This window comes from Artibeus jamaicensis, unplaced genomic scaffold (assembly GCF_021234435.1).
Source record: "Artibeus jamaicensis isolate MK-2021 breed Jamaican fruit bat unplaced genomic scaffold, CSHL_Jam_final contig_64, whole genome shotgun sequence".
In the NCBI taxonomy this organism is placed as follows: Eukaryota; Metazoa; Chordata; class Mammalia; order Chiroptera; family Phyllostomidae; genus Artibeus; species Artibeus jamaicensis.
The window spans coordinates 5,955,737-5,977,873 of record NW_026521911.1 but is presented as its reverse complement, the minus strand read 5'-3'; the positions used below and the strand labels follow the sequence as shown (position 1 = coordinate 5,977,873).

The 22,137-nt window shown below is 40.3% G+C and overlaps 1 protein-coding gene across 1 annotated transcript; it reads left to right on the top strand.

Moving 5' to 3' along the window:
• The first annotated feature begins 208 nt into the window (after positions 1-208).
• On the top strand, positions 209-21,739 carry ALG8 (ALG8 alpha-1,3-glucosyltransferase). The gene is made up of 13 exons (XM_037138555.2): positions 209-359; positions 4,034-4,112; positions 4,935-5,128; positions 7,096-7,205; positions 8,194-8,261; positions 11,768-11,894; positions 12,718-12,821; positions 13,577-13,697; positions 16,034-16,173; positions 17,470-17,609; positions 18,831-18,928; positions 19,241-19,313; positions 20,937-21,739. The coding sequence occupies exons 1-13, from the start codon at positions 226-228 to the stop codon at positions 21,166-21,168; spliced, it is 1,620 nt and encodes a 539-aa protein (XP_036994450.2). The 5' UTR covers positions 209-225; the 3' UTR covers positions 21,169-21,739.
• The last annotated feature ends 398 nt before the right edge of the window (positions 21,740-22,137 follow it).

Sequence of the window (22,137 nt, the reverse complement as noted above, 5' to 3'; positions counted from 1 at the left end):
AGAGAAAAAAAGTGAAGTAATAAGTGAAACTTAACTGGTCGCCGCAGAGACCCGCGCAGGCAAACAGAGCCACACCAAGCTGTGAGTGAGGGAGGAAAGTAAACTGACGCTGAGCGGGAGGTTTAAATGCCGGAACGCTGACCTCCGGGGGCGGGGCAGCTTGGCGCATGCGCGAAGCCCAAGGCGCCAGCTCAGACGACCTTCCCGGCATGCGCCGGAGCCCGGATGCGGGCCGAGTTGGTAGAAGTGAGGGTCGTGGCAGCAATGGCGGCACTCGGTTTTGCAGCGAGTGGTGGCAACTGGTTTTCGGCATTGGTACTCGGGGTGACTCTTCTCAAATGCCTTCTCATCCCTACCTAGTAAGGGGTCCACACGGCCAGGGGCTGGGCAAGGAGGTTCGCAGGGCGGGAGAGAGAAGTGTGGATGACCCGGAGTATGAGAAGGAAACGGAACTTGGAAGTTGTGTAGTCGCCGCTCCGCTTTTGCTAAGCTCCGCAGTCCACCGATTGATTGTTATTTGAACTAAAAACTAGATCTTAGCCCTGGATGTATAGGTTCCGGCCAGGCCTTGTCTTTTCATGTTTCTGAGCTTCAGGGTCCTTATTCTTAATATGCAGATTAAGAACACACGCCTCCACTATTTATTTAGCTAGTGTTTTATCTGTTTCCTACTGTGCTAGGCACTGTTCTTAAGTCCTGAAGATGCAGAGCAGAGGAAGACACTTCCAGTTTGCCCGGGTGGAGTTGGTGGAGGCAAACACGAAAGTTTCAGGTTGTAACTACGGAGCAAGGCTTTCCTTCTCTTTTAGGAGGCAGTGTTTTGAATTAAAATTCGAAGACTGAAAAAGAATAAGCAATGTGAAGATCAGTTTAGGCATAGGAAAGAACAAGTGCAAAAGTCATATTAGGAACAGAAAGCGGCCATTGTGGTTCAAGAGCAGTAAGTGAGGCGGTGGGTGGCACAGGATGAGGGAGGGAGGGAGGCAGTGGTCAGATAACACAGGGTTAGGTTGCAGTATGAAAAATGGATGCAGGGCTAAGACTGAGTGTGGAAAACAGTCAGGAGGCATCCACCAAGGGGTAATGTGTATACAGTGGGTACTCCATATTTATTACATTCGCTTCCACCTTGTGTGCATCCTTGCTAATTCTTCTCCCTTGTCTTTTTTCCTCATTTCTTTCTCCCTTCCCTCCATGTTTAGGGTTTGGTTTATTGGTATCCTTTGGTTCAAGTTCTTGATGACCTACCTTCTGTTGATTTGAGTAGGGAAGATTTGTGTGTGTAGAATGTCCATCTATACTGATGCATATTTGTAATTTACATAAGCAATAAAATGTAAATGTAGGTTCAGCAAAGTGACTTAATAGGGACCTGGGAAAAGAAGGGGTTGATCAATTGGACCTTCTGCATAACTGAGAGCAAATAAACATCTTTCCATTTCTTTAAAAACAAATAGGAAAAATCCAAAATGTAGGAAATTCCTTTCAAATCAATCAAAGAGTTTTTTCAACTGTAGATTTGTGCATATAAGGTGATGTTTCTTGCTTTTGTTACTTCAGCCTAGAAATGTGTCTTCAGGGTTGTTATTTTCAATACTGTTCTTAATACTGATCCAGGATTAAGAACATATGTTAATAACTGAAACTGCTTCCCAAACTGAAAACCCTGGGGAGGCGAGATAGAAGCTATAGGATAAATATAAACGTATTAAGGTGTATACTAACTGCTTTATTATGTACTAGTTACTGTGGCTAGGCACTAGAGGGAAAGACAAAATGGATGTGGCCTTTAACCCTTTAAAGGGTATAGTTTAATGAAGATAACAGTTCTAGAAACAAATCAATGCAAGTATGTAATTACATATTCAGAAATGTGTTAAGTGTTATGAAGGAAAATAATAGGATTCTATAAGGGGACTGATGCTGGGGACTTATTTTAGATTGGGTGTCAGGAAGGGCTCTGAAGCACTGACACAAATGGGGGCGTGAAGACACACCCAATACCTGTCTTTTGGTGAACATGTATGCATTTCTGTTAACTGTACTACATGCACCTAGAAATGAAACTGCTAGGTCACTGGATCAGTTTTGAATTGAGATTTTGAAGAATCTGTAAGAATTCAGGTGACATTGGCATTAGGAAGTTCATCAGCAGGAAGTCGGAGATGTCTGCCTCTATAATTCAGGAAGAGACTGAGGTATATTGTGATTTGGGAATCATCATTATACAATTGACAGTAGAAGCAATAAGTGTGAATAAGATTGTCCAGTAAGTTGCATTAAAAGAGGACCAAGAACAGAACCTAGGAAAACATTAGCACACGATATTCATCAGTTTTGGTGAATATTCCAATGGATAGCAATGAAAGAGACTTAGAAGAAGTTGGCTAGGAAACTCAGAAGAGGATGGTCACTGGGGAAAGGTTGTGTAAAACTTGGAAAGTATAAATTGGGTTTTGCTGTGAGACTCGTTGACATTGGTGAGTGGTTAATTCAACAAGAATGTATTGACCTTATCCATGCATCAAGTGCTGTTGTACACGTGGAGAGGAGGCACAGCGGTGAACAAAAAAAATTGTACTAAAGAGGGGAGAAGGGTAGCAGAACATGCCACTCCAAAATATGTCTCTTTGGTATAAGGGTTATTTTGGACTGATGATCTTGAGGAACTGCAAGTGCAGGAGAAACTCTGTAAACAGTAGAAGATACCCTTTAGTAAAGAAAATTTACATTAGAAAGGGAGCCTGTATCAGAAAGAGCACTGTAACAGAATCACTTTTTCACCTGAGAGACTTGTCTGCCTAGCACAACCTGTGTTTAGGAAACATTTGTTCTTCTCACCTTCCCACGAATTGCCTTTCTACCTTTGAAGACCCAGATCCCTGCTCCTTCACTTAGCCGAGAATGGTACAAAAGGCCCAATCATCGAGTGCCTTTTGAGTACCATATTTTTTCCATACCTTTTGGGGCTCCAGTGCCTCATTAATTAAAATAGGCTTTTTGCCATGACCGTTGTGGCTTGGTGGGTTAGGCATCATCTCGCACTCTGAAAGGCTTGGGTTGGGGACATGTAACAAGCAACCCATAGATGTTTCTCTCCCTCTCTTCCTCCTTTTCCCTCTCTCTAAAAAGAAATTTTTTTAATCCTTACAAAAATTTAATTAGCTTTTTTCTCCTATTAATCTGCCTTAGGTCAATTTAATTCTTAGATCAGCTACAGAACCTAGAAGGTTATAAGGGGAAATTTTTCCTCCCTTACACGAGGATGCTTGAATATATTCATACATAGTGAGGGAGAAAACAGGAAATGGAGATTTTGGCAACGTGGGAAAACAAGGCAGGAGGAGTCTTTTCCACCTTCATTGTTTAATGAACTCCTACTTATCCTTGACAATCCATCCAGCTTGTATATGAGGGCTTTTCCAGTAATGAATCTTGTTAGAAGTCTTTGTGAACAAGAGTTAGTCACCTCCAAACAACGGCCTGGGAGCCTTCGTTAAAAAAATGTTTGGGCTCTTGGTCAGCCTTTTATTTTTACTTTTTAAAAGATTTTATTTAAAAAATAACTAAATAAAATTAATTTTTAAAAAAGATTTTATTTATTTTTAGGGGAGGGAGGGAGAAAGAGAAGGAAATATGAGTGTGTGGTTGCCTCTCACATGCCCGGCTATTGGGGACCTGGCCCACAACCCAGGCATGCGTCCTGATTGGGAATCAAACCAGTGACCCTTTGGTTTGCAGGCCTGTGCTCAGTCCACTGAGCCACACCAGCCAGGGCTAATAAGCCCTTTAGATAACTCTGAAACCCTTCACTTGAAGTTTCCCAACTTTTCCAAAAGGAAGTCTGGCTTCTAGATAAATTAGGTGTTTCAGGATTATGTGTTACCTCTTAGTTTCTTTAAAAAATGGTGAGCTGTCATTATGTAGGGGTGTTGGTCCATTAAAAGCATAATGTAGAAATGTGAAATGTTAGAAATGTGAAATTGGCAAATGTTACAGAATTTCATTTTATTCATCTGATTGTTTTGAATAGCCATTCCACAGATTTTGAAGTACACCGAAACTGGCTTGCTGTCACTCACAGTTTGCCAATATCACAGTGGTATTATGAGGTGAGTTTTAATTTTCACGTTTTTTGTTTTTTTTCAGGACGATGTATGAAATCATAAAGCATTATAGATGTTAAAACAGTTTTCCATGTGATCATAGGTCAAATAAATCTTTATTAAAAGTGTGTTCTTTCCTCGTTTCTGCCCACTAGCACTGTTAGGGAGTCCCTTCAAAAAGAGTTTCCCAAATGGTAAATTGGTGATTATAGTATCCATCACATGCTTTTTGAAAGCACATTGGATTGGGACAATAAAAAATTGGTTCTAGGCCTGGCTCTGCCACAGTATATTTCATTTGTCCGAGCCTTAGTTTCTCATCTGGCAAATGAGGATTTGGGATGAATTATTTCTGTGGTCCTGTCTTTCCCTAATGTTGTGCAATCTATGAGGAAAGGAGCAATCAAGTTTGATGTGTAGCCATCTGGTAATACACAGACCATTCTCTTCTATTATTTATAAGAACCGTGTCTATATTTTTATTTCTGGTAGAATTATTAAACTGCATATGATACTCATTGTACATATGGAAATTAAGTAAGTCTCTGAGACAGAACTTAAACTTGAGATAGTACTACATCATTATCAAGTTTATTATTAGAAGGTTTGAGATTAACTTCTTTTGAGCTTATAGTTGACTCTAAAGAAACTGAAGATTGTACTTAGGAAATGGGTTCTGATGTTTTGCTCAGTGTTAACATATAAATTACTCTATTTGTGGCGTATTTTAAATGCAGTTTCATGTGTTTTTTAAAAACCTGAGAATCTTCGCACCCCCTTTGTTTACTCAGTTACTTAGGATATGTTCTACCTTCATTTTTACCACAGGCAACTTCAGAGTGGACCTTGGACTACCCCCCCTTTTTTGCATGGTTTGAGTATGCCCTGTCACATGTTGCCAAATACTTTGATCAAGAGATGCTGAATGTCCATAATCTGAATTATAACAGCCCAAAGACCGTTCTTTTCCAGAGATTTTCTGTCATCTTCACAGATGCACTCTTTGTGTACGCCGTGCATGAGTAAGTCTGAGAAAGTCATTTTGTGTGGAAGGTGTTGAGAAAATAATTCTATTATGAACTTTACAACTCATTTGGGGGAAACGAAGTTCATATAATAGCAAATATTAGAACAGTCCGGAACTGTGTTGTGATGTTTTAAACTGTGCAGTGAATCGTTCCAGTAAGCCGTCTATCTGAATTTTATGGAAGAAAACGGGGGAGAAGGTGGGGCTATAAGGCAGCGGTAGAACACGTGATTGCATGTGGTGAAAGGTAGACCCAAGCAGAGTTCTGAGACCATTTCTTTCACCCAGATGGCTCCATGTGCTTCTCTTTCCTTCCTTGCAGCAAGCGCCCCAAGACCCCTATGACCTACTCTACACACTCACATACACATAGGCACTGTGCTAACTACCAATGGGGTTTCCATCTTAGTGAACGCAAGAAATCTTATAGAATGCTTTTAGTTGTCTTCTGAATTCTTCCTTCATGAAGAATCTCTACTCATGTTACATTCATATTTCATATTTTCATTTTGTATCTTTCACCTATAAGTTAATTTTAAGTAGTTAAATACACATATATAGAATGTTTTGCACAATGACTTCCAAGTAGTAAGTTTTTGGTTAGTGTTGCTTTCTATTGTCATGAGACTGAAACTTACTGGTATGCTGTGACAGAGCAGTAATTGTCCATTCAGTGACCCTGGTCATATGTAGATCTTATCTGAGTATGAGGCCCTCTAGACTAAACCCCCACCCTATTTGGGAAAGAGTCCCTTGGGAATGTTTTGACCTCTGCTTATTTTCATGGAGTAACTCCTGTTTGACATCCTAACTTTCAGTCCGTTCATGGCCTCACAAGAGTTGGAAGGAAAGGTGATTTGTAATGCACCTCTTTCAACTTAATTGTTTGAATTCAGGCTCCCAGGGAACAGGCAGAAAGAGAGGGTGAGTAGAATTCAAGTCCATCTTCAGTGTAGAGAGAGCAGTTAAGTAAGGTAAAAGTCATTGAAATCTATGTGCCAGTTCCCAGAACAAGGCACTATGTGTGAATTAGTAACTTAGTTAATTGCCTTGATTACCTGGTAAGGTCCCTATCTCTAAGGAAACAGGCTCCTTGGGGGGAGAGCGGGCATCTTTTGCTGCTCTGTAATTGCATCTTTATTGTGTCCCTTTTTTTGTTGTATAGAATATCCTAATACTCAAGTGATACACATTTTTAAAAGATTTTAGTAGACTAATACATCCTCATTGTAAAATTTTGGAAAACAGAAAAGCACATAACACTCACTAAGTAAAAATGACCCGCACTCCTCCACTTACAGCTGTTGCCATCAGCAGTCTGGTGCCTGAAATAACAGGCACCTCATCTTTATAAAACAAGAATGAGATCAGCTGATACTGTCATTCATAGTATGTATATCTCTACCTTTAAATAACATACATTTTTACAGAGGCCTTTTAAATTATTTGGACTTTAAATTATCTGGACAATCAGGAGGTACAAGTTCCTGGCTCTATCACCCCTCTGTCACCCCCTCCTGAACTCTGGAAGATCTGTTCATGTGGCTGGTATGCGGGTGTGTGAGTTAGAGCGCCAGCCACATCTTCCTGGTCTGCATTTTTTACTCTTAAGGTCTGAAATTAGTGTTGCCCTCTCAATTTTCAAAATCCTTTCTTTTGGGGTTTTGATAGCAGGGATTTTGTTGTATTGGGTTGGGTTTGGGGGGGGTTGTTTGTTTGTTTTAATTTTATTGAGCATAAAGACTTTGTTTCAAAGCAGCATAGCTAAGAAAGAGACATGGAACCACCCCTGAGGTCTTTGTTTCTACTGTCACCTTTTAAAGCAGTCAAAAATGGCATGGACAGCTTTGTGAGGAATGGCTAGTAAATGCACCAGAGTGTCACAGTGTTCCCTGTAGAAGCAGTGTGGTGTTCTAAAGAAGATCAAGTTGCTTCTGATTCTTCCCTGGTTTTTCAATGTAGGTGCTGTAAATGCATTGATGGGAAAAAAGCAGGTAAAGAACTTATAGAGAAGCCAAAGTTTATTCTGTCAGTATTACTGCTGTGGAACTTTGGGTTGTTAATTGTGGACCGTATCCTTGACATATTAAATTCTCTTCCCTTATTCTGTTACATATTATAAGGTTATTTTTTTCTCTGATGGTGATTCTGATACATGAGCTACTTTGGACATGCACATGGGGTGGGTATGGGTTCCCAAAACCATAGTGTTCCCAACTTCACTGGACTCTGTTACAGAGAACTTTGTCCCTGATAACTTAGTGGTGATACTCGAAAACCAGTTAAACCAAAAGTAAAGCAATATACTAGGATTTGTTAACTGTCTTTAGATTAACCTAACACATAGTTATTAAACAGTTTTATAGCACATTATTCTAATACCTTTTATAGGAAAGGGCATATCATAGTGTTGCATATGGGAACAGACAGCTTTCATGCTTTTCTGCCAGCTTGCTCACCACAAATTCACCAGCAAAGTTCTAAAACCCTGATAATAGAAGCCTAATTTTTTTTACAGTTTTCATAGAAGTCTCCTTGGCACAGAGGAAAACCCCCAGAATGTGGTTGAAGTTGGACCCGGACTCAGGTCCTAGTTATGTCGTCCCAGCAGCTTCAGGCCGTGAGTAGATTCACGCGTCTGAGCTCAGACTCCCTCACAGGTTCGTGGTGAGGCTTAACAAATGAGGTTGTGCACCTCATCCGCTGTGCTGTAAACAGCGGGCTGCTCTAGTCGAGGGTCCTCGTTAGCTGTTAGCTCCCTTCCTTTTTTGTCCCTAATTCTAAAAAACAAAACAAAAAAATTCTCCCCTTTTAGCAGCTGGGTCTTTAAGGTAAAAACATGGGAACGTTTTCTGGTTTTTTTTCTTTAATATAAATCTTATTTCAAGAGTTTGTCCAGGATATGACTTTATAGAAAACACATTATGAGAAGTCCAAACGGGTAGAGATATTTTTGTCTTTACCTATTGAGAAAGCATTTGCAACTTTTAAACTCAGTTTATTGGCACCGTTCATTATGAATTTGGTATCCTTTGTTGTCTTTCCTTGACCTATTTTCAGATATTCATTTCCAGTACAACGGCTTTTTATTTGGATTAATGCTGCTCTCCATTGCACGGTTATTTCAGGTAAACACAAAAACAGGCTAATTAGGTTTTTCTTCCTTAAGTTTGTTTTCTAGCTTATAAAGGCTACAGGGTAGTGAGTGGTGGGTAAATTTATTTGACTGTTGGAGTTACCAAGTACAATAACAATTTTTACTGAGTATTTTTCACAAATTCCATCTTTGCTCTTTAAAAAAAAAAGTATTATTTATTTTTAAAGAGAGGAGAAGGGAGAGAAACAACAATAGGTTGCCTCATGCCACCAGCGGGGCATGTGCTCTGACCAGGCATCAAACTAGAGACCTTTCAGTTTGTAGGACTCCTCTCAACCCACTGAGCAACCCAGTCACACATTCCATCTTCTCTCTTGACAATTTTCTTCATTTTACTGATGAAAAAATGTATTCTAAAAACTTGTTAAAGTATGGCAGTCCTGAAGTGCTCTTGAGATTCTGCACTTGGTTAAGATAATTTATCTAGAAATGAAATCTTTAGCAGTTTTTACAATGTAATTACTATTATGGTGGGGCTTTACCATCAGAAGCCTATAGTATATAGTGTAATGGAAGGTATGGGATTTGGAATCGAAGACCTGGGTTGAAATCCTGACTAGCCCTATTCAGGGGACCCCAGCCTCTGGGCTGTGGATGGATACAGGTCCAGGGCCTATTAGGAACCGGGCCACACAGCAGGAGGTGAGCACTTGAATCATCCTGAAACCATCCTCCTTCCTCTGCCCCCAAACCATCCCCTACCCCCAGTCTATGGAAAAATTGTCTTCCACAAAATGGGTCCCTGGTACCAAAAAAAGTTGGGGCAGCTGTATGTTTCAGACAGTGGTTACTCAAGTGCAGTGTCTGCCCCAGGTTAGGTACATTTTATATAACATTTTATTGAACAAACCTTGCAACTACTGGGTTGGCCAAAAAGTTCATTTAGTTTTTTCCGTATGATGGCTCTAGTAGCACTTAGTTGTCTGTAACTTCATTTGAAACAAATTTGCTAAATGGTATTGTGACAGCTGTCATTGCAGTGTGCAATTTTTTTAAAAAAACCTCACCAAAATTTGTGAATTACTGTGCAGTCATTTTATTATTGAAGATGAAAGAAAATATGCAATATTTTAGGCATATTATGCTTTATTATTTCAAGAAAGGTAAAAACTCAACTGAAATGCAAAAAAGTGAGTTGTGCAGTGTGTGGAGAAGGTACTGTGATTAATCAGACATGTCAAAAGTGGTTTGCTAACTTTCTTGGTACTTTTGACATTTTGGCCAAATAATTCTTTGCTGTGGGGCTGTCTTATGCATTGGAAGGTGTTTGGCAGGACCCCTGGCCTCTACCCACTGGAAGTCAATAGTGGGAGTTAGCTGACATTCTCAAAATATCCAAATCAATAAAGTTAATTGGTAAAAATGAAAAATGTGCCTTTTATTTTACAGAAAACACTAAATAGACTTTTTGGCCAACCCAGTATTTTGTGAGATTGCTACAATTGTTAGTCTCCTTTTTATAGAGGGAAAACTCAGAAATTCAGATTTTTTAGGTCACCCCTCTGTAGACTGAATGAGAATCACTGGGATCGTGCTTTAGGAATCTCCAGGGAATTTTAATAAGCTGCTAGGTCCCGGAACCATTAATCCAGTGCAAGTCATTTAATCCTCTCAGCCTCTGTTTTCTCATCCATAAAATGAAATCTATTCCTTGTTACATTTTTATTTGTTAAATGGGGTTACCTACCTCACAGGGACTTTGGAAAGATCACGTTTGATAATCTGTTTTAAAGTTATTTGTCAACTACAAGTGTCTGAATAAGTTTTTAACCATAAAAAAACCACACAAGACTTAGAACATAATTGGTGTTCAATAAATGGTTGTTGAACAAATAAACTGAAATATAGCTATAGAACCAGCTAGACCTTCTCTGAATCTTAAATTATAAAATTGCTGAAGAGAGATCTAGAACCCTCTCATCGTTTTTCCTTATTATTCCCAACTCATGTATTCCAGACCACACCTGATGAGACAAGTGAGAGGAGGAACCTGGCCTTCCAGGGCCCCTCTGACAGTTCCCTTTGCTGAACCCCAGGACGTTGTCTCATTTGATCCTTCCAGAATTCCTGGGAGGTAGGTAGAATTCATACCTCTGTAGCCCTGGTCAGTAATAAACAGGAACGGACCTTGGGTGTTCCTGTTTTTAATCAGAATACTTTTGGTTCTCTTAGGGAGTTTGTTAGGATCGAGTCCTGCCCTTCATGCCTTCAGCCTGATAATACTGTGTTACCTGGTCTATAATACAAGATTTAATTAATTTTTTGGTAGCGTAGGATTATATGTATTCATTCAGACTCTCATTCCTCTTCTCCAGAAATCAACTCCAGCTATTGTAAAACTTTGTAACGGATGAGGGTAATTTAATTCCCTGGGCTTCAGTTCCTTAGGGAGAATTCATGGTGGGTTGTCAGGATGATGTGTCTGGTACCTCAGCATCAAGCCTAGAACTTAATAAATATTTGTTGAAATAAGGAATTTATCAACCCGCTAGACTCAATATAAAAGCTAGCTGGAATTACTTGCTTGTATTCACCTTATAGTACATATAGAATATTTGCCTGAATTAAAAAACTTTTTTATCTTATAAAATTTAAATCACACACAAAAGTAAATAGCATAGTGTTCTACATATATGCACACACAAAGGATTATTTTGAAATGCATCTCAGACATGTTTGATTTGTTAAGTAATTCAGAGTATATCTTTAAAATATGTATATTTTAATAATTTTACACCTTATTCCCCTCACAGTGCCTTATGATCTGGTATGTGATGCCTAGTTGTCTGAGATGGGGAAATTATAAAACTCTTGTACTCTTTAATTTTCTATATTATATCAGTGTGCAAGAACAATTCAAATGATTTTTTTTAAGTTTTTATTTATTTATCTTTAGAGGGGAAGGAACGAAGAGAGGGAGAGAAATATCAATGTATGTTTGCTTCTTATGTGTCCCCCGCTGGGAACTGGCCTGCAACCCAGGCATGTGCCCTGACTGGGAATCGAACTGCGATCCTTTAATTCACAGGCCCAAGCTCAATCCACTGAGCTATGCCAGCCGGGCCAGGATTTAATTTTAACATCTTTAAAATATGTGTTTTTTTAATTGTGGTAAAATACACGGCATGAAATTTGCCACCTTACTCACTTTTAGGACAGTCTAGTAATGTTAAGTACACTCACATTGTTGTTGTGCAACCATCTCCAGTATTTCTTATTGTGTAGCATATTTATTGAAATAACTTTAGATTTACAGAAAGGTTACAAAGATAGTACAGATTGTTCCTGTATCCCTTACCCATTTCCCCTCATGTCACCATCTTATGTAACTGGTATGTTTATCAGACTGAGAAACCAATTTTGATACGTTTGGATCCAATGTCCTTTTTCTGTTCCAGGATCTAATCCAGGACACTACATTGCTGCATGTAATGCACCCTGAATTTTAAAGTGATATTTCCCTTTTAAATCTTCTAGAAAAGGCACATGGAAGGAGCGTTCCTCTTTGCTATTCTTCTACATTTCAAGCACATCTACCTCTACGTAGCTCCTGCCTATGGTGTATATCTGCTGCGGTCTTACTGCTTCACTGCCAATAAACCAGGCAAGTGTTAGTGAGAGGGGCGGATCTTGTACTGTTGGGTGGCCAGAAAGTCCAGTTAGTTTTTGTCCTGTAAAATAAAAGACACATTTTTCATTTTCACCAGTCACTTTATTGACTTAAATATTTTGAATATGTCGGCTCTCTCCCGTGTGGCATAACATTGATTGTTCTCAATCATTGTCTTGATTTGATCGCTATCAACTTCAGCTGGTCTGCCCCAACATGGAGCATCATCCAGTGAGAAATCTCCAGCACAAAACTTTGTTAACCACTTTTGACATATTCGATCAGTCATAGCACCTTCTCCAAACACTGCACAAATTTGTGGCATTTCAGTTGCATTTTTACCTTTCTTGAAATAATAAAGCATAATACCCTAAAAATGTTGCATATTTTCTTCCATCTTCAATATTAAGTGGCTGCACAGTAATTCACAAATTTTTGTAAGGTTCTAAAAAAAATTGCACACCTCTGAGATAACAGCTGTCTCAATACCATGTAGCAAAATTGTTTCGAATGAAGTTAAAGACAACTAATCATTACTAGAGCCATCATAAAGAAAAAAAAACAAATGAACTTTTTGGCCAACCCAGTATTTTTTCTTGGTGTGGTGGCTTGCTAGGCAAGGTTACATGAAGCACCACAGATACCTCTCAGCTGTTGATCCTGTAACGCTTGACCCGTTCCGACTTTTTTCTCCGCTCTTGCCACATTGTAGAAATTGATTGGCGTATTATCAGGGGATCCTTCCAGTTTCAGCATGTGGTACATATAAGTTACAGTTTTCCATGCTCCTGTTTAATGCGAATGTTCTTTTTTGTAGATGGCTCCGTTCGATGGAACAGTTTCAGTTATGCCCGCTTTATTTCCCTGGGACTGATTGTTTTTCTAGTTTCTGCTCTTTCATTGGGTCCTTTCCTAGCCTTGGTAAGCTTTTTCTTTTTTATAAAGTAATACATGGTTTTTGTTGTTTAGAAAAAATAAATTTAAGAATATAAAATAGGCAAAATTAGACCTTTTTTACAGCTCTTCAGTATGACTCTCTGAACGTGAGGATGGTATTCCTTGAGTCATTTTTGTGCACATTCAAATATCTGTGTGTATACATTTGTATGTTCAACTGTGTGTCTCACACACAGTCAGTCATTGTAATCTGCAGACTCTGTACTTGCTGCCTTGTCTGCTAAAATCTATTCATAACCTCAGACCTTGAGGCACTTCCAGTCATTCACTGACAGCATTCTAAACTGCCTAGAATGTTAGAATCGTTAAGCAAATATATTTTTCCCTTCCCTCACTCTGAATTCAGCCAATTAATTTTAATTTGTGCTAAAACTAGAAAGCACTGCATCTTGTGCAGTCTTCCCTGCTGTCGCCTTCTCTTCCGTAGACTTGGATAAGCTGCCGTCTTTCTCACTTGCTTCCATAAATGCTTCCATTATTACACTGATATCTTAACAGTATTGGATGGTATTCAAAGTACTTTTGTGTGTCTTGTCACTAGACAGATCAGAAGGTTAGACTGAAGAGGTTCTGTGAACTGCTCAGGATGACAGTCTTTACTTGAAGGAATAAAAAAGACTGGAACTCAGACCTCATAACTGTCCACACACTATGCCAAAGACATAATTCTCTTTTTGAGTTTGGAAAGGATTGATCCCTGTTTAATCTCTTTTCAACAGAATCAACTGCCTCAAGTCTTTTCCCGGCTCTTCCCTTTCAAGCGGGGCCTCTGCCATGCGTACTGGGCTCCGAACTTCTGGGCTTTGTACAGTGCTTTGGATAAAGTGCTGTCCGTCATCGGTATGGTAGCAAGCTTTCTCACTCAGACTCTGAACATTGAAAGGGCTTATCCCATTGAGAAATGAAAAACTTGCTGTGTATTTTGAATGAGGTTAAACTCTTGTTCCCCAGCCCTGCGTTTCAGCTGTCAGAATGAATGGGGGGCGGTTCTTCCAGGGCGTCTTTTGTGCAGTGAACAGACTGTGTTTTTTGAAAGCTCTTAGTGGCACTAAGGTTGTTGATCCTTTCCTGGTGGGAAAAAATTAAATATTTAGACGTTTTTAAAAAGTAGTTTTTGCCGTAAATAAAACACTCTTCAGTAGTTAACCCTACTTTTAAACCTAAATATGGGGAGAAGCAGGCCAGAAGAGGATGTAAGTTGTGACTCATTACTAAGTCGGTGCAGGAAATGGTAGCCATGCGCTTCAGCTTGAGATGAGCAGAAATGGAAAACCTGGGCTATATTTTTAAGTTTGGATTGTGATGAGAAGTAATTTATACCTGAGATGGTTCTACTGAAAATAACTCAGTCTTCATTTGTGAATACAGCCTGGCTTTATGGGAAGTGGCAGGGTTGAGAGGAGGATACAGAAACTCTTTCTGTAATGGGCTAGTTAACAAATACTTTAGGGTTTGCAGACCACATAGATGGTTTGTTTGTTTGTTTGTTTGTTTGTTTGTTTACAACCTATAAAATGTAAAAAACCATTCAGAGCTTCAGGGCTGTGCCAAAACAGGTCACAGGGTGAACTTGGCCCTTGGGTTGGAGTTCACCAACTCATCTAGAATCTGGTGCTTTGGTTGTGGGCCCACCTGCATAACTTGCTGGCTGCAAGGCACTGTGCAAGTCATTTAATTCCTCTAGTTGTGCTTTCTTCACTGTGATAAGGAAATAATAGTACTTATTTCCATGAAGCATGTTGTGTGAAACAAGTGCAGCAGTAAAGAAATGCTGTGTTCTCAGTAGCAGAGGCTCTGGAACTAGACAGAACCGGCATCAGTTCCACTACTTACTAGCTGGTGGCTTTGGGCAAGTTATCTCATTCTCTGTGTGCCTCGGGCTCAAAGTAATGGCCGGAAATCCCTCAGCGCGTTGTAGATGCTTAATACATGGGGGCTGTTGTTACTGGTTTTGAAAAGTACTTGTAGGAAATCCTAATCTGGTCCTATCTTTCATCCACTGTGAATCTAGTTTTGATAAACGTGGCGTTCTTAAAAAGTAGTTCCTTAACATACTTCAAAAAAGCTTTAAACAACTAGTATGGGGTAAGGTACAAGGGTCGCTTGCCTTGTCAGAGTCAGGAAACTCCTGATTTTGAGTATCTATCTGTCTTAAAGCTGTCTTAATAGAAAGTCTGTGGCGGATGAGGCAAGTATGTTTCAGGGAGATTGCAATTAGCTTTAAGAGAGAATCATTAGGCTGAAGGAAAAGCAGAGAGGGGGATGACTAGACAATATTTTGGCAGTATGTGCCGTTCCCACATTTCATTGATTTTCAGTGACATTATGCGGGGCTCTGTCTCAGACTACCCCTGACCAGATGTCCTATTGACTGCTTTGGGATGGGGCTTGCATCATCATCCTCAGACTTGGTTCATCTAATTAGCATTTCTAGAACTCTGATGTGCTGGGAGTAGGAATGAATTATCATTCCAGCCTTTAAGGACCCCCCAGTACACTAGAGGAAATGGGTGTGTAAGCAGATGCAGTGTAGTGTGGTGAACAGTAGACACATGTGCAAGATACACCTGGCGCACAACAAAATCAGCTTTATTTCTTGATTTAGGAGCTTTCTCAGATAAGAGAATTAGGACTTAACTTTGCAAAGTGAGTAGGCTGTTCTAAACAAAGGGAATCGCCTGCACAAAGTGACATATAAGTGTTGAGAATGGTATGTCAGGTCACTGTGGCCACATCACAGTTAACAAAATCAAGGAGCTAGGGCTGGCGAGGCAGGAAGGGACTAGGTCGTAGAGGACACTGAATGCTGTGCTTCGGATATGGGCTTGGTCCTGGAGGCAGTGAACAGTCCAGAGCTGGGCTGTGGCAGGGCCAGACCTGTATTTCAGAAAGCTCGCTTCATTCTAGGGGTGGGAGCAGATTGCTCTTCATGTTGCCTGCCAACAAGGCCCCTGTTAAGCTGCACAGATTTCCAGTTCCAATACAGACAGCTCCTTGCATGTTGTAGTCTCAGAACCAGCAGCACTTTATCTGTAGAATAACACAGAATTGAGTTAGTGAAATCTTAACTTTGAACTAGTTATAAGATGTAGTAGCTTATTATTTTTTTCTCAAGGAATTGATTGGTAAAATATGGCATGTCATTCATCAAAATAAAATGTCTACTTACTGTGTAGGTTTAAAATTGAAACTTCTTGATCCCGACAAGATCCCGAAGGCCTCGATGACAAGTGGTTTGGTTCAGCAGTTCCAACACACAGTCCTTCCCTCAGTGACGCCCTTGGCCACCCTCCTCTTCACTCTGATCGCCATATTGGTAAGTTCACTGGTAGAACTCATGTCTTGAGTTTTCTCTATTTCACTTCTGTGTGGTTAAATTTCAACTTTCAAGTTTTTTCAACCATAGCACAAATTTCAGGGCTGCGACCCTGCTGCAGATGGAGGCACTACCTAGCACTTCTTAGACCACAGGTGGCAAACACACAGCCCGCCGGCCGAGCCTGGCCCTCCGCCTTATTTCTACCCTGCGGTAGCGCTGAGCTCTCATTTAACTGTTACGGAGCAGTTACATTTATACAGTTCTAACATCACATTTGGCCCTCTGAAGGCAACCTCGAGGCTGATGTGGCCCCCCAGTGAACATGAGTTTGACACCCCTGTTTTAGAGTAACTTTGAACACTGTAAGGAAGGATGGCCAGTGCGATGAGGAAAAAGAAAAGCCCCCGGAGGAGGGAACACAGGCCACATGGTGGAGAAGGAGGAGGACATTTCTAGTAGGGACATCCAAGGTTTATGTTGTTTCCATCCACGGCTAACTGAGCAGAAATCCAAAGCTGTCTGGGACTGCGTGGACATTGATGAGGAGAGAGTCAGCATGGCTCTTTGAGCATCAGATAGGAATCCCAGTCAGATGCTGTTAGAGGCTTTATTCGTATTGTTTTTATTTGTTAGTGATTCTGGTGCCTTCAGTTCCAGGCATAAGTTCAGTAGACTTCAATAGAAATAACTCTGTCCCACCTATAATTACACTCAGCTTTAATTTTGGCTTCTAAATGATCGAGCCTACTCTCGAGACACCCGACCCCACTGAATCATGTGGCAGGACCGGTCGGGAATTCGGTTCTGTGGCCTCCTCGTTCACGTGCTCTGAGGTAAAACTTGCCGCTAACACCTCAGACTTGTAAGCTGCTTATGGAAGGTCACAGTTTTATTGTAAATTATACTCCAGCCCACAAAGCTAGGTGTTTATTTATCAGTGTGGTAAAATCTAATGTATTATTAGCCCCAGAATATCTGTGAACTTTTGTAGTTTGACCTATAGGTTCAGTGACTATTAATTAACTAATTATGAAGGTGTAAGGGGTTATATTGGGTATCTTCAAACTTAGTATCATTTCTTACTAATTTCAGTGAATTATATATCTGAATGCCTTTTTTGCACAGTTAATTTTCAGCGGACTGTTTACAAAGTGATGAATCACGTCAGTTTAATGGAGAACAGTCCTAAGGTCTGTTTCTCAGAGATGGCGCACACTGTGTTCACCTGAACGATGTTTCCGTGATGCCTGTTTCAAATGATACTGAAGTGTCATCTTTACCTGTCGTTTCTAGCCCTCTATTTTCTGTCTTTGGTTTAAACCCCAAGGGCCCGGAGGCTTTCTCCGATGTCTCATCCTTTGTGCCTTGAGCTCCTTCATGTTTGGGTGGCACGTCCACGAGAAAGCCATCCTCCTAGCAGTTCTCCCAATGAGGTAAGCTCAGTCAGTCGGCATTCTCCAGTATTTCAGTGTGGTTCTATTGTTTCCTATTTGATGTCCGTTCTTCACATGTTCGGTCAGGATGCCAAGATGTACAAGAACAGGATTATACTAAGACAGGACAGGGATGCTTAACTTTGAGTCCCCGCAACCTGTGAAATTCTAAAGCATGCAAAATTGGGCATGTCGTTCCTGCATATTTTGGTGTTAAATGGTACTACAGTGATTAAGCGCCATGACCCCAGCCTGTTAGACCTGGATACTGAGTGGCAGCGTAGTGGGAAAAAAGCGTGGGCTTTGGTGTCATCACATCCGAGAAAGTGAGGTCTACTGTTCCTGTTAAGTGTTGTTGGTTAAGGGAAGGATTGAGTCCATTGTGCAACAATCCCCAACACAGGTGCAGCATTCAGATTTTTCAGAACTGTGATTTGGGGGTTTCATGTTCTTTTTGTGCTCTTCTGAGCCTCACAACAACCTTTAAGATAATTAGAATAAATGAATATTATCCCCTCTCTTAACTGGGGCTCAGGGAGTTTAAATGACGTACTCAAAGTCACACAGCCAGCAAGCAGCAGAGTAGGACTTAAGCCTGAATCTTACGATCTTTTCACTATACCATACTAAAAATGCATTGTAAATGGAGTAGTGTCCATTTTGTGTATGAGCAAAATCCAGCAGATAGATAGATGGTAATTAAGTCCTGAGAGAAATCATTTAGGCTCTGAAAGAATTGTAGGCAAATTTGTCAGGCCAGTATATGGCTTGTCTGGGATCACTTAGCAACTTTGAGTTTCCAAATGAAAAAATAGAGCAAAATTTCTGTCTTTAGTTACAGTTTTTATTGAACACCAGCAGGCTCAGGGCATTGTCCGAGAGAAGAGCTGCAGGGTTGGAAGTTAAACTGCCAAGCTGTTTTCTGGCTACCCGCCCCCAGGCCATCCCCACAGGGGTCCTTTCTGGGCGCAGGCAGTGACACAGGGCAGCTAGATTCTTTTTGAATATTCTCCGATGCAGGGTGGTACATCCTTCTATCAATTGCTTGAAGTTTCTCACTAAATTAATGTTCTCAATTGAATTTGACACAGCAAAGAGTGCTGTGTTATATTATGCTTAAGCCAGTCCTAGAAATGATAATAGAGGCAGTTTATTTGAGCTGTTTGCAGATGTAAGTTTCATTTGTTGTTTCAAGGAATTATGAAATTTTTTTATTTTTAGCCTTCTGTCTGTGGGAAAAGCAAGAGATGCTTCGATTTTTCTGATTCTGACCACAACAGGACACTATTCCCTCTTTCCTCTGCTCTTCACTGCTCCAGGTAAACAGCTTCTTTTAGAGCGGATGGTTTGATTGCCATGCCCTTTTCCTCAGAGCCTAGAGATCAATACTGTCTGATTTAAACAACTTTAAAGTCTCTTAGAAGGAGAGAGCTCATCCATTCTCTTTAGTAAAACCTGCACTTGGTCCCTAGCTCTTAGTATCTTAAATGTCACACAAGTGCACAACCAAGCTCAGAAAGCATTACCAGCACTATGCAGTGGCGTCAGTGGGTTTAGAGTGCCTGAAGTCTCATAGACCTTTCCCTTATCAACTAAACTGTCATCTGTATTTGTTTTTCTTCTTTTAACAGAACTTCCCATTAAAATCTTACTCATGTTACTATTTACCATCTACAGTATTTCCTCACTGAAGACTCTATTCAGGTAATACAAAAAATACATTTAAAATTGTATTTAATCTTGTGAAATGTTTGTTCTTAAATGTATAATGAGCCTTTTTAAAGTATTTTTAATAACAGTTATATAACAACATTATAGAAAATCAGGAAATAGAGGGAGACATTACCCATAATCCCATTACTCTGACGTGCCAACCAAAGATAGGTCCTATCTTTAGTTTGGGGGACTATTTCAGGAGGGACTACCCAACTTATAAAACCTCGTACGAGGACTGGCCCTGGCCCATGTGGCTCACTTGGTTGGAGTGTCATCTGGTAAACTGAAAGGTCGTGGGTTTGATTCCTGGTGAGGGCATGTGCCTAGATTGCGGGTTTGGTCCCCGGTTGGGGCACATATGTGAAGCAACCAACGATATTTCTCTCTCTCTCTCTCTCTCTCTCTCTCTCTCTCTCTCTCTCTCTGCCTCCCCCCTCGCCTCTTCCCCAACCCCTTCCCCCCTCTCTGGAATTTTTTTTTTAAAAACTTACATGAGAACTAAAATATGGAATGTAAAATATGCATTGTGAGTCAAAATTTTTATATATCTTAGAATTACAGATGGAATAGAATCATGGAAGGAATGCTTTTCTTTTTTAAACTTTCTGTAATATTATCTGTACAACTTTTTAATACTTTCATATGGTTTGTATCTGAACGTGTTCATAAAACTTTATATATTGTTTCAAAACTCAATTATAACAGTATGACCCAGCAATTCCACTCTCAGATGTATATGCAGAAGAATTGAAAACAGGTTCTGAAACAGGTACTTGTACACCAGTGTTCAGAACCACGGTGTTATTCACAGTAGCCAAAAAGTGAAAAGTACCCAAGTGTCCATCAGCAAGTGAATGGATAAACAAAATTGTGTGTGTATGAATATTATTCAGCCACAAAGAGGAATGAAGTTCTGGTATATGCTACATGGTGGATGAACCTTGAAAACTTAGGCCAAGTGAAATAAGCCAGAGACAAAAGGAATCAAGGATGGGCAAATTCAGAGACGGAGAGTGGGTTAGTGGTTATGGGAATCGGGGCGAGGGGATGGGGAGTTAGTGATTAATGTTTCCAGAGAGTCCCTTAGGGATATGAAAATGTTTCTGAGCTTTTTAATTTATTTTTGGTTTGGGGTTTTTGTGTGTGTGTGAGGAAAATGTTTTGAAAGTAGATAGTGGTAATGGTTATACTACTTTGTCAGTATGCTCAATGCTACTGGATTGTATACTTTAAAAATGGTAAAAATAAAATAGCACATTTTATGTTTTTTTACCAAAACAAAAAATGATATGCTGTTGCCAGGTTCTTACTTTAATATCACAGCAACTAGCCCTCTTTCCTCTTCCAAATACATAGCTACGATAATTCTCTCTCAGAGCTCCAGCTAAGTGACAGCGTAAGTGGATGATGATTGGGTACATTTGGGTTGTTGAGGTAATGCAGCGGTCTGTCATTACCGTTTTTTCTAAATGTGAAATTTAATGCACTCTTGACTCTGGCTTTGGCTGTGCTTCACGTCAGCACAGCACAGATGGGAGGCTTCAGCTGAGAAATATTTGCAAAACCAGAGTGACTCTTCTAAATCAGACCTTTCTCTCCTTTTTTCTTCAGGAAAGAAAAACCTCTTTTTAATTGGATGGAAACTTTCTACCTCCTTGGCCTGGGGCCTCTGGAAGTCTTCTGTGAATTTGTATTCCCTTTCACCTCCTGGAAGCTGAAGTACTCCTTTCTCCCTTTGCTGCTGACCTCAGCGTATTGTGCAGTGGGCATCACATACGCTTGGTTCAAACTGTATCTTTCAGTATTGACTGACCCTCCTGACAGCAAGACAAGGAAGCAATGAATTAGGGAACTACTTGGGTGCATTCCTAGGGAACTGCTTGGGTGCATTCCAAGCAATTATTTCATGGGATATTAATCAGAACTTACAGAAAGTGCTGGTGGCATGAACCATTCAGTAGAGCAGTCTGAGGACCATTCTTCCAGATTTAGCCTCGCCCAGCCTAGCAACCTGATGGTCACCATGGTGAGAAGCCACTCATCCTTGAAAAGCAGTGAAACACATCTGAAAAAAATCTCACCCTGCCCCGTCACCGTTGCCAGGCCTTTTCAGGCTGCTGCGCATGCACCAGGCAGGCAGGGGATCTGGTTGATGGCAGGATTATGTGTAGCCTGTGATCATTGCTGTTAGGCTATAAAGTGCAATCAGAATCATGTGCTAAGGGAGATATAAATAAAATACCACTTTTTATTTCTGCATAAAAATGTTTTGGTCCATTACCAGCTTCTGCCTCTTCCTAGTGGTGTGCACACAAGCAGACAGTGTACTGTCCCCATTCTGTACACCTTGTTTCAGATTTTTTTTTTCATTGGAATTATGTAATGACCATACTCACAGAGCTAGGGGGGATATTTAATAAATGGCTTGGCTGTCGGCCAGGATTATAAACCACATCTACTCATATATTGAGTTAAGGATATCTGGTACAGCTCATCTATTTTAATAGCAGCACTGCAGTTTTGGTAAGGCTGCCGTTTCTCAAACTTTCCTTGTGTAGGCAGACCTCAGTGGTTTTAGCAGCCCGGTCTTGTCTCACCCTTCCTTAAGCATACTTCATACACAGTGTCTGTCCAGTTTGCCTAATACCTGCTGCACATTTCTATTCAGCCAACATTTATCTAGTTGACATTAGAAACTTTCACACATTTTTATTTACCTATTATTCCCTATTTGAAGATCAGAGGGACTCCAAGGTATTGGCCCCCTGGAATGGTGATCCAGTGATCTGATCTCTTGAAATTCACTCCATTT